This window comes from Cebidichthys violaceus, unplaced genomic scaffold, assembly GCF_023349555.1.
Source record: "Cebidichthys violaceus isolate CVI_PGR_0920_01 unplaced genomic scaffold, fCebVio1.0.p SCAF_14, whole genome shotgun sequence".
Taxonomy (NCBI): Eukaryota; Metazoa; Chordata; class Actinopteri; order Perciformes; family Stichaeidae; genus Cebidichthys; species Cebidichthys violaceus.
In genome coordinates, this window is record NW_027176307.1 from 8,908,963 (window position 1) to 8,921,035 (window position 12,073).

The 12,073-nt window shown below is 43.2% G+C and overlaps 1 protein-coding gene across 4 annotated transcripts in view; it reads left to right on the plus strand.

The window, feature by feature from the left end:
• Window positions 1-12,073, plus strand: part of LOC137871105 (kinesin-like protein KIF13B) — a 35,469-nt gene that overhangs the window by 17,244 nt on the left and 6,152 nt on the right. For 3 of the 4 annotated variants that reach the window (XM_068708718.1, XM_068708717.1, XM_068708720.1), the window contains exons 20-38: window positions 58-220; window positions 1,029-1,175; window positions 1,475-1,624; window positions 2,075-2,203; window positions 2,818-2,988; window positions 3,151-3,308; window positions 4,122-4,254; window positions 4,488-4,628; window positions 4,845-4,874; window positions 4,988-5,087; window positions 6,328-6,454; window positions 9,369-9,424; window positions 9,519-9,637; window positions 9,962-10,138; window positions 10,265-10,357; window positions 10,777-10,929; window positions 11,351-11,428; window positions 11,580-11,636; window positions 11,939-12,032. In XM_068708718.1, the coding sequence (XP_068564819.1) occupies window positions 58-220; window positions 1,029-1,175; window positions 1,475-1,624; window positions 2,075-2,203; window positions 2,818-2,988; window positions 3,151-3,308; window positions 4,122-4,254; window positions 4,488-4,628; window positions 4,845-4,874; window positions 4,988-5,087; window positions 6,328-6,454; window positions 9,369-9,424; window positions 9,519-9,637; window positions 9,962-10,138; window positions 10,265-10,357; window positions 10,777-10,929; window positions 11,351-11,428; window positions 11,580-11,636; window positions 11,939-12,032 (2,276 nt within the window). The remainder of the gene's footprint in view (window positions 1-57; window positions 221-1,028; window positions 1,176-1,474; window positions 1,625-2,074; window positions 2,204-2,817; window positions 2,989-3,150; window positions 3,309-4,121; window positions 4,255-4,487; window positions 4,629-4,844; window positions 4,875-4,987; window positions 5,088-6,327; window positions 6,455-9,368; window positions 9,425-9,518; window positions 9,638-9,961; window positions 10,139-10,264; window positions 10,358-10,776; window positions 10,930-11,350; window positions 11,429-11,579; window positions 11,637-11,938; window positions 12,033-12,073) is intronic. The other variant, XM_068708719.1, reaches the window with a different exon arrangement.

The window sequence follows — 12,073 nt, forward strand, 5'->3', positions numbered from 1 at the left end:
CTCTTTGAAAGAAGAAAAAGATGCTTCAGTAAAACTTATTCTGTGTTTGCGGTTCAGAGAGGCAATGATGACTCGCAGCCTGCGGCGCCTGAGGGAGCAGATAGTTCGGGCCAACCTGCTGGCACAGGAGGCCGGCTTCATAGCCGAGGAGCTGAGCAAGAGGACGGAGTACCTGGTCACTCTGCAGATACCTGCTGCCAACCTGGATGCCAACAGGAAGGTAGGCTGTGTGTGTGTGAGTCTAACAGAGAGACAAAGTACACAGAAAAGCCACAGAACAGCACCAAAGGAACAAGATGTCAGAGCACCAAACTCTTTCTTTGATTGACATGTTGTACATGCAAGTTCAGCTCAGAAGCAAGTTTAATAAAGTCATATTGATTTTCATATTGTACGTAGTGCAGAGAGTCTGACGCTGTGGGTGAATGCTGAGTGTAGTGTTAATAAAGCCCTTTGAGTGGTCGGAAGACCAGAAAGGCGCTATACAAGTACAAGTCCATTTACCAAAATGGCAACATTTAAAAATATGCCGAATTGGCTATTAGCAGTTAGTGTTTGCAGTGCAGCAATCGATGCAGAGACATCCACCAGTGGGTGACTTTGATGCTGACAAAAATTCAAAACGTGATGATTTTCAAGCAAGTTCTGGCATGTTTTTTTATTCCAAAGTTAAAAGACGTAATACTATTAAGAAAAACAACGAAAATGTCACTGAATAGGAAGCCAAAAAAAGTTGTAGGAAATAAATATTTATTAAATAAATAAACAACGAGTACAGGTTGTCTATCTGAGATAGTGATATCCTCAGGTAGTGAGGACAGGAGTCATACGGCATCTAAACTATTTGTATCGTGTCTGTGTGGTCAGATTTGACTTTTGACTCCAACAAGGAGGACAAATGGCTGCTATTATACACTAAGGGTTTTAAAGTCCCATAACTGCGTTCTCACAGCCACTGCTGCACACTGTTCCTGTCCTGGTAAACGGGGCAAAGCAGCAGCCAGGCTAAAAATCTGTTTTCTTCATAGCGTGATGTAGTGTTGAGTGAGCCGGCCATCCAGGTTCGCCGTAAAGGTAAAGGGAAGCAGATCTGGGCTCTGGAGAAGATGGAGAACAGACTGGTGGACATGAGGGAGCTCTACCAGGAGTGGAAGGACTTTGATGAAGACAACTCCGTGAGTGAATAGAGATGAGAGTCAGTTTGACGTGCAAACTCAGATAAATTAATTCAATTTTAATTGAATGTTTTATTCAGTTTTGTATGTGTAGATGTGTCAGTTGATATCAGTCAGAATTATTATTATTATGTATGCCATTTTGCATCCCTGATTGATGAAACGCTTAAAAGAAGGGACACAGAACAAACCCAGTGAACAGAGAATATGCAGATAAAACATGGGCAAATATGTTACCTCAAAGAGAAGACATTTGAGATTTACTCTGATCTAGTTCTTCCTCTTTCTCTCTAACCCAGGTGATGCGGTCCTATTTCAAACGCGCCGACCCGTTCTTCGATGAACAGGAGAACCACAGTCTGATCGGTGTGGCCAACGTCTTCCTGGCCTGCCTGTTCCACGACGTCAAGCTGCAATACGCTGTGCCCATCATCAACCAGAAGGGAGAGGTAGGAGCCCAAACATCAGTTTGTTCTCAAACGTGGACTATTCACACATGGACAGTTTAGATGACAATGTTATGAGCTCTGTGTGTTTTTCATTTCATTAAAGTTAATTGTAACTTTTAGGCCCCCTAAAATGCAGGTTTAATGTTACATGACAAATGGTAAGCAAGCAGGTATTGACACTTTGTAAAGCTGTAACCAGGATGCTTAGTAGATCATTTTTTTACTTGATAAGTCTCAAAAGGTTATTAGAGTCGCAAAGTTGTTTCTGTCTACTAATCATGCCAGTGGTAATCATCAATATGTGATGCCTTTTTTAATTGTAGGCCAACAGTAAACAATTTCTTAGTGAACAAAACTAAACCGTAGAAAAGGTAAAAGAAAGAAAGACTCTATGGCTGGCTGCCAGCGTGACAACAGAATTGAGACCCCGCTGCTCTGCGTGTGCGTCAGGTGGCCGGTCGGCTCCATGTGGAGCTGTGGCGGGGAACAGAGGGCTCCGAGGAGGAAGGTCCAGGACGGTCTGACATACGGCACAGCAATACAGACGATGACCCGCAAGAGCGCAGACTGGACTGTGTGGTGAGAACGTGCAGATGTAGCTTCATTAACAGGCCCGTCGGTCACGTGATTTTAGTTAGAAATGAGCCAAAAATCCAGGAAACACCTGAACTGATAATGTGAATCATATATCTCCTCTCACTGACATACAAGTCAGGATCCTATATGCACTAGCTGCTCAGTGTTGCCAGTGTTGCCAGTGGGGAAATGGCTCCAGATTAATAATGTATCTGGCAGGCAGTCACATTGTTGTCTTCCTCTCTGTTCTGAGTTCCTCCGGCTCACTGTGCTGTGAAATGCGACAAGTGTAATTACCTCTGGCTGTGCTTCTGCTTTTTTATGATGAAACGAAATTAAAAAAAAATCAGGTCTTTGCTGCAAATTCCTACATATTGACCTCAGGCTTCTTTTCTGTATAAAGAATATTTCTTGGCTTTACGAGAGAGACAAACTAAGATTTCCCAGACAGTTCATAAGCAACAATGTTAGGCACTGCTGTACATTAAAGGTTCTGTTTATGTCTGGTCTACATGTTTCCCTCAAACCATGAGATGCAAACCAACAGAATTCAGAGCACATCACAGTGTTTGTCCATCATCACCGGTTGTAGCATTTCCTCGTCTCCTCTCCCCCAGGTGAAAATCCTCCACGCCAACGGTCTGCCTCGCCACCTGTCCAACTTCGTCTTCTGTCAGTACCACTTCTGGGGGGAGGAGGAGTCGGTGTTCATCGCTCCAGAGATGCAGCCGTCCGGCTCGTCCTCCTCCAGAGACCCTCAGTGCACTGTGGTCTTCGACAGCGCCAAGGTGGTTCTCATTCTCATTGTATCACATATACTCCACCTTTTGAGAAAGAAACAATACAATGAACAAAGCAAATTCATCACCAACACTGGAAGTAAACAACAAACAATTTTCAGTCTAAGAAGATGTAAATCAGAATAAATGACATTTTTATAACTTTTTAAGGAGTTGTCTGTGCCAGTGTCGGAGGACTTTTTGGAGTATTTGGCAGATGGGGCGGTGGCCATTGAAGTGTACGGCCACAAGCAGGCCAACCATCGCAGGAACCTGGCACTGTGGGACCTGGGAGTGATTCAGGCCAAGACCAGAACCCTCAGAGAAAGGTGAGGTGACGCGAACCATGCAGCCATCAAAAATGATTCAATAAAGCTCATAAATCCACTCCACTCAAAAGATACATTTAAAGGGATAGTTGTGATTAGTAGTGTGGTTGTATGAGGTTCTTCTCCATAGTCAGTGTATTACTACAGTACATGGAGTTTGGAGAACCAGACAGAAGTACAAGCGTGTGAGTGAAGTATTGTACTGCTGTGGACATATTTTAGACACCTAAAAAAAATCTTAATCAGTTTGAGTGTCCACTATATTTTGAATATTTTCACTTTACCTTCCCTTCAGACAGCACTTTCTGATAGAGAACTGAAGCCGTTACCTATGCCAACAGACTCCTTTGACAAAAACTGTAATTTTACCTCTCAGAACTGGAAATGTTGCTGGTCCACAGCGGCCTGGATCGGTTAGTTTGTTTATGTTTTTGTGTGACTTTGGTGGTTTCTTTGAAAAAGGTTAGTTAGGATTCACCAAGTGTTACACCAGCAACTAACTGTTCTGTGAGGTAAGATTACTGGTATTGTCAAAGAAGTCTTGTGTTTTTGAAGAGAGCATAGATAATGGCCGCCAGTCTCACAGCAAGGTAAATATTGTAAACATAGCGTTCACTTAAACTGATAGAGATTCTTTTAGTTGTCTAAAATACGTCCACAGCAGAACATTGCTTTACTCCCGTACTTCTGTCTGTTTCTCCAAACTCCATCTACTGCAGTGATACACTGACTGTGGGGAAGTACCTCATACAAGCACTCTTCTAAACGTCCCTTTAAGCTTTGACCTGATGTGTGTCCATGCTGTGCCTGCAGGTGGAGTGAGGTGACCCGCCACCTGGAGTTGTGGGTGCAGCTGATGGAGCTGAACGAGGCAGGAGAGTTCACAGCTGTAGAGGTTCTTCCTGCTAAAGATGTTCGCACAGGAGGAGTCTTCCAGCTCAGACAGGTATCGTGGATATGTTTGGTTTTATTTGTAGTTTGTACATTTGGACGGGGACACTGGTTGAAGGTTATTTTTCTAATATTAAGCTGGAGTTTTCCATCTCCACTTCCTGTCTGCATTTTAAGACAGAACCACGATTAACTGATGAACCTACTTGTTGTTTTTTCTGTGGCTTCCATTGTCCTATCACAGAAGTGAGCCTATTTCTATCCCCTCATGTGAATCTGTTCCTCTAGGGTCAGTCCCGTCGGGTCCAGGTGGAGGTCCGTTCAGTACCAGACTCGGGCACCATGCCCCTCATCGCTGCCTCCATCCTCTCTGTGTCCATCGGAGACGTCAAGGTCCGACAGATCTCCAAAGGCAGCGCATCACAATGGGTGAGCAGGAAATATAATCAGCTGTTTGCATTAGTTCAAAGTATGTTGGACGAGGGATTTGTTTTTGGAAAATTGAATTACCTTGATCTTTGGTTTTTATACTTAATTTGTGTTTGTGTGAGGATGATGGATTTTAATTTCCTCAGGCTGACTTGAATAGCATCTTTTTTATCTATTGCTTGACTCTAATTGGTTCTCTCTCAATATACATGTCAGGATGGGGATGAAGAAATGGACAGCTACCAAGTAGGTAGATCAATTACAAAGAGCAACATGTGTGATAGTTTGCTCGTAACGAAGAAAAGAAATGCGGTGAATCAAATAGTCTGTACAACTGACGCGTGTGTGTATCTGTGTAGGAGGTAGACCTGGAGAGGATGAGGGAACACTGGCTGCTCACACTCACTCAGAGACAGGAGTATCTGGACCAACAGCTGCAGAAGATAGTTTGCAAACCAGGTACAGCTGTGGAACTCATACAACCCAAAACACAGATTATCTGAATCCTACGGAAGCCCTGAGGGGCCAGTGAGAAAAAAAACATTTGTGATGGTCCATTTTCTAAGTTTAAGACCTGAATTGTTTTCTCTTAAGAACATTTGGGGGAAAAAGCTTTGCTTTTTAAAAAATCCCCCCAAAAAATGTCATCTGCCAAAATATTTTATTTCACAGCTGGGAAAAAATGAAGGAACTTAGAAAGATTATTCTGCCTAAACCTTTTTTTCCGCCTGTTGTTAAGTCACACAGGAGAGAAATCAGTTTCAGTCAGACAGAAAATGGATCACCAGAATGTTTTTTCTCTCACTTGCCTCTTTGGGCTTCTGACTCTGATATGGATGCAGAAACGCTTGGTTGCAGCAGTATTTTCAGTCCTCTATTTCCTTGTCATTGTGCACTTTTTTTGGAAACGTGTCATTTCCTCCCACTGCTCGAGTGTGATGCAGGTTTGAAAGATCTGGTACTCAACTTTTCCCTTCCCGTATTCAGTTTGTAAAAATGTATTTCCCAGTGTATCATTTTAAAACACGTGTGCTGCTTTTCTTCTTTACTTCGTCATAACCAAGCGGCAGTGATGTACAGTTCAAGTCAAAGTTATTATAAAGCCACGACTAAGCAAATCTAGATTCTTTCTCTAAAGCAGGAAGCATCTAAGTCATTACTAATTAGTTGACAGTGATCAAATGTCTTGAGACACTGATGTCTCAGTTGAATTTTAAAGCTTTTATGTGTCTAAAAAAAAGGCAATAAAAAGACGCCAACAAGTGTTTAAACAGAACGAGTAAATGTCCTCACTAGAACACCGGTCCTCCTTTAGCTTAGTGGTGGAGACGTGAAGTCATGTGACTCTGGTGGAGTTCCTTTTATGGCCTAACATTAGCTTATACTTCTGGCGTTTGATCATTATAGTCGTGTTCATCTGTGACGGTTATCTTTCCGAACTTAACAGACATTAACTGAAACGATAATCTTTAAGATTGACACTTTAATAAGAATATTTTTCTGATAATGAAAATCACATGTGAAATGATCATGATAATGAACGAATACTAAAAGTAATCTGTCTAATAATAATGTCAGTTTAATGATGTGAGATATTAGAACGTATTACATGAAATGAATCTGTGTGTGTTTGAGGTCTTTACTTGTGTGTGTGTGTGTGTGTGTGTGTGTGTGCGTGTGCGTGTGCGTGTGTGTATAGATAAGTCTGAGGATGATGTAGAAAGGGAGTCCCAGCTGCTGGAGTGTCGCCTGACGCTAACCGAAGAACGCAATGCTGTGCTGGTGCCATCGGCTGGCAGCGGCATCCCCGGAGCGCCGGTGGAGAGGTTTGTTTGAAGGGAAATTAATTGTTCCTGCAATTATTTCATTTATTTATTTTTAAATATTTTTTAAGTAGTTCATATTTGTTCCTCGACCAGCTATAACTTTAAGGCAAGGCAAGTGTATTTGTATTGCACATTTCAACAACAAGGTATTTCAAAGTGCTTCACATAAAACCATTAAAAGCATCAAAACATAGGGCAAAAGAAAAGCAGATTTAAAAACAATTAAGAACATTCATTGAAACATTAAAAACAGGAGCAGTAATTAAAACACTAAAAAGCAGTGTAATAAATAAAATACAATAGTAAAATACAGAAATGCAGGAAATCGATTAACATCCTTGAATGTGGTTCAATTGAAAGCAGCAGCAAACAGAAAAGTCTTCAATCTTGATTTAAAGGAGCTGAGGGTCTCAGCAGACCTGCAGCTTTCTGGGACTTTGTTCCAGATATGTGGAGCAGAAGAACTTGTCACAATTCACCTAATTATATAAACCTACAAAGGGAAAAGTACAAATGCTAAAATTAAGGGCACGGGCGGATCTGAATTGGTTGGTTTACAGAGTCTATATCTGCCTGAATAACCTGGTGGAGGTACAAAAACACGCTGACTATGATCTCCCGATTATTCCCTATAAGGATAGACCACACCAGACACCAAAGAAACCACACTGCCAGGTAAATGTAAAACAATATATTAATATAACTCAAAATTCACTCGGCATACAAACAACAAAACCAAAATAACCGTGAGGCTCCCGCCGTACTTCGGCACAATAAACTAAACATTTACAAACGATCACCCACAAACGATCACCCAAACCCCGAGTCCCATTAGTTCAGAAAATTCCTTTAAGTAACGAAAAATAGTCTGATGACAAAAAACAATCCCCGAGGCAAAGTCCACCGAACCCGCGCTACCTCACCACAGCTCGTCCCGATGGTGGCCCTCTGTGCCGTTCCCAGAGAAAACTCCAGCCTGATAATCCCTTAAAGACTTGCTTCGGATCCGTGGCTGAGCAATCGCCGGCAAACCGTCCTCTCCTGAGTCCACTGAACGGAGCTCGCTTCCTCCAGTCTGCGCGCACAATCTTCCCTCGCGTCACTTCCCCCCCGACACAATTTATGCGAAACATCGGTCAACACAACTACAACAATAACAATAACAGATCCTATTAATATCCTGTGTTATAAATACAGGCAACTAATAAGATTACAGTACTTTATATAGGTGAAGGAACGTAACCCACAGGTTCCCCATTCACATTTGCTGTACATAGCAGGCAGACTTCTGGCAATCATTACAAACTGAACGCTGCTTCTCCATGTTTAGTTCTGACTCTGGGAACAGAAAGTAGACCGGTCCCAGACCACCTAAGGGGTCGGGATGGTTCATAGGGTAGCAGCAGATCAGAGATGTATTTTGGCCCTAAACCATTCAGTGCTTTATAAACCAACAGCAGGATTTTAAAGTCAACTCTTTGTTGGACAGGAAGCCAGTGCAAAGACCTCCGAACTGGAGTGATGTGATGCACTTTCTTGGTCTTAGTGAGGACTCGAGCTGCAGCATTCTGAATCAGCTGCAGCTTTCTGATTGACTTTTTACAGAGACCTGTAAACACACCGTTACAGTAGTCGAGTGTACTGAAGATAAATGCATGGACAAGTTTTTACAAGTCCTGTTGAGACATAAGTCCTCTAATCCTTGATATATTCTTCAGGTGATAGTAGGCTGATTTTGTGATTGTCTTGATGTGGCTGTTCAGGTTGAGGTCTGAATCCATAACTACACCTAGATTTCTGGCTTGCTTTGTGGTTTTTAACATCAGTGATTGAAACTGAGCGCCGACTTTCAATCGTTCGTCCTCGGTACCAAAAATAATTACTTCTGTTTTATCTTTGTTTAATTGAAGAAAATTCTGGCACATCCAGTTGTTGATTTGTTCAATGCATTTAGCCAGCCCTTGTATGGGATTATAGTCCCCTGGTGATATAGTTATTTAGATTTGTGTGTCGTCTGCATAATTATGATAACACACTTTGTTGTTTTCCATAATCTGAGCTAGTGGATGCATGTAGATGTTGACTGGAACAGAAGAGGCCCTAGTATTGAACCTTGGGGAACACCACATGTCATTCTAGTCAGCTCTGATGTGTATTTAGCTACAGACACAAAGTATTCTCGGTCCTTCCAGTTAAGTGCTGTGCCAGAGAGTCCCACCCAGATTTTGAGTCTTTCTAGTAGTATGTCATGGTCGACCGTGTCGAATGCAGCACTGAGATCTAATAATACTAAGACATTTGGTTGCAATTAAAATGCAACCACATTTTATATATAAAACTACAAACTCTCTGAAAGAGGCTACTCTGCATAATCACACTTTTACTTTGGATACTTAAGTACATTTAGCTGATAATACTTATGTACTCTTACTTTAGAAAATTGGAAAGCAAGCAAACTTTACTTGTAATATATTTTTGCTTCGTGGTATAGCTTCTTTTGCTTAAATAAATAATCTGAATACCACTAAAATTCAAGTTGATTTCCCATCACAATCCAAAAACATCACATAACATAATCCATCAGTACCTCATTTTGTACTCGCACTGAACTGGACTTTGCAGCTTTGTGAGGGTTCAATCTGTCATATAACTCCTCTAATTCCAGCTCAAGTTAAGAAATGGTTTTGATTATTGGGTAAAAGTCAAGTCTGGATTAACTTTAATCCGAGCTCTTATTCCATGATTTATCTCAAACCACCACTGTTTTCATCAGATCCACTTAGTTCCAAAGTCTCCGTCCTCAATCGCCGCCGAGCAATTAAAACCCAACAGGATGAGTCCCGTCAGCTGTCAGCCCCTCTGTGTCCTGGACCAGGTGTTCAGTCGGAGTGCTGACTGTGCCGTTTCTCCACAGGGTTCCTGTCCCCGGAATGGAAAAGCACATCCCCGTCCTGTTCCTGGATCTCAGCGGTGCGTCGCTCCTCACCGCTCTCTCCGCCTTCACAACCGTCCCGTCGGCTTCTTTTCCCGCCGGTCTCACTCTCCCATCTTGTTTCCCCTCCAGCGGATGATTTCCAGTCCAGTCTGTCGGCCCCGTTGGCGGGGGGGCTGGACGCTCTGCTCAGTGGGGAGGACGACGACGACTTCTTTGACCTCCATGTTGTGAAACACTACGATCCAGAGGTAATATGATAATAATAATAACTTAGTTTCTGTAACACTTATTTATCTCAAGAAGGTTACAAAGTTCTTCACAAAAATATTTAAAAAAGAAACAATAAGTAACCACACAAAATAAAGTTACAATGAAACATAATGACAAAAGAAAAGAACAATAAAGAAACACAAAAGCTGTTCCTATAAAGACACGTTTTAAGATAAGGTGACGGTTGATATTCAGGGGATTTGTGAGTTTCCCTCTCTTATAGCTCGTCTCTCCGCTGCGGTAGCAAAAGGAGGGCAGCTTTTAGCCGTTTATGTTCCATGCTTGTCGATGTGCTCCTCCAGGTAAAGGCGGAGGCCTCCTGGGACTCGACGGTCCACGAGTGCCCCCAGCTGAGCCGCGTGGCGTCGGCCGACCAGAGGGTCTACCTGACGGTCAGCGCGGTGGTTCAGCTGAGCCACCCGGCCCACATGCAGCTGGTGCTCAGGAAACGTGTCTGCGTCAACGTCACCGGGAGACAGGTGGGTGGCCCCGAGGCATGATGGGTAGGGGCAGGCTAACGCAATGACGGTTTTTTTTGCTTTCTCTCTTAGAAAATCACTCGTCCACTAATACAGGTAATTTGAGAGTGTGTGTTTGTGTGGCAGGGTTTTGCTCAGAGCCTGCTGAAGAGGATGTCTCAGCGCAGCACCATCCCAGGCTGCGGAGTCACCTTTGAGATCGTCTCTAACATCCCAGGGGTGAGTACCGGGCCGCAAAGGAAATCAAATGAAACCAAAGTATTCTCTGTGAAGTGAAGTCTGGTTTTTACATACATTTTGAATCAATAACCATCATTTCTGCTAGAAATTGACCTCAGACCACCACTCAAGAGCAGGGTGTTTACTGTGCTCTATCAATGGGTTTTTAAAAAATGTATCATGCATAACCCATTGTTTTTACACAGCGTTGTTGAATACTTGATGCTGATTGGCTACGTTCTGTGGTCTTTGCTTTCTAACTAACCAACCAGAGATGAATTCTAATCCTTGCAATAACTCCTTTGTGCTGCACATCAACATTTTGTCAGGGATGCTAAGTATTCTGCTGTGATAGACAGCATGATGTAAGCATCAGGCACTACCCCGCCCCTTTACACCGTGTCTCCCTGCTCTCACAGGACATCCACGGTCCAGAGGACAGGGAGATGCTGGCCAGGCTGGCTGCCAGCACAGAGGACGACCAGTCGGCCGACAGTGAGGCGGCCATAGAGAAATACCTCCGCAGCGTCCTGGCTGTGGAGAACATCCTCACTCTGGACAGACTCAGACAGGTCAGGAAACACAGCTCATGAACACACATCGATGCTGAATTGAGTATTCAGCATCGTTTACCTCCCTCCGAATAACTGAAGGTCTGCCCACTCATTTAACTGTGTTCCTTTTGATTGGTATTTGTCTGAAGCATGAGCACATTAAATGCTCATCGGTTGTGTTTTTTAAGCTGCTTATTTATTTTCCTTTCCACTCTGCCAGAAAAAGAAACGGAAACATCTAATTTATCCACATAGAGAAACTGTGATAGTGTTTCCGTAAGTGACACAATTAGAAATGCTTACAAAACACCTTTTGTGTGTGTGTGTGTGTGTGTGTGTGTGTGTGTGTGTGTGTGTGTGTGTGTGTGTGTGTGTGTGTGTGTGTGTGTGTGTGTGTGTGTGTGTGTGTGTGTGTGTGTGTGTGTGTGTGTGTGTGTAGGAGGTGGCTGTGAGGGAACAGCTGGCAGTCAGAGGCAAAGCTTCCAGACGCTGCCTGAGCTCTCCAAACATCAACCGGGTAAGAGAGTTCAAAGTTTCACTCCTGCTAACCACAAGCTAGACTACATTCATTCCGGCTTCTTTGTGTTCGGGGGTTTGTTTCGTCATGTGTCCCCGGTGTTAACCTGTCTCACTACCATCCTGGCTCTAACCCTCTAACCATGAACCAGCTGTCAGCCAGCAGTGTGGATCTGTACTCCTCTACTCACAGGCTCAATGACTTCAAGGTGAGAATCATAAGTCATGTCTACTAATCTTCTCTATCTGTTCACGTCTCAGTCCTCAAGGTCTGTCTTTCACATGAATTCTCTGTTTGTGTCATTTTCTATTTCTCATTTGCAAGATTGTCTCCATAAAAAGACTTAAATGAGTGGAGTCGTCCTCCGTCCTATGATGCATTATCTAAGCTCAGCATGTTTATACACTAGTGTAGTGCCCGTTGTTACAGTTCGTTCTGATCACCAATAGAGGCTGGTAAAGGCCACAGATTACTGTAAGCCACATGTGTATTGTCCTCTTGTATGTGCAGGGCTGGGAGAGCCACCAGGACCTTTCTTTTGTGCCTCCTTCATCTAGACGCACACTGCCCAGCTCCATTTCCCAGAACCTGAACCCAGAGACAGGTACTGATAAAGCCTTTGTCTTCTCATGGATTCCTTCCGTC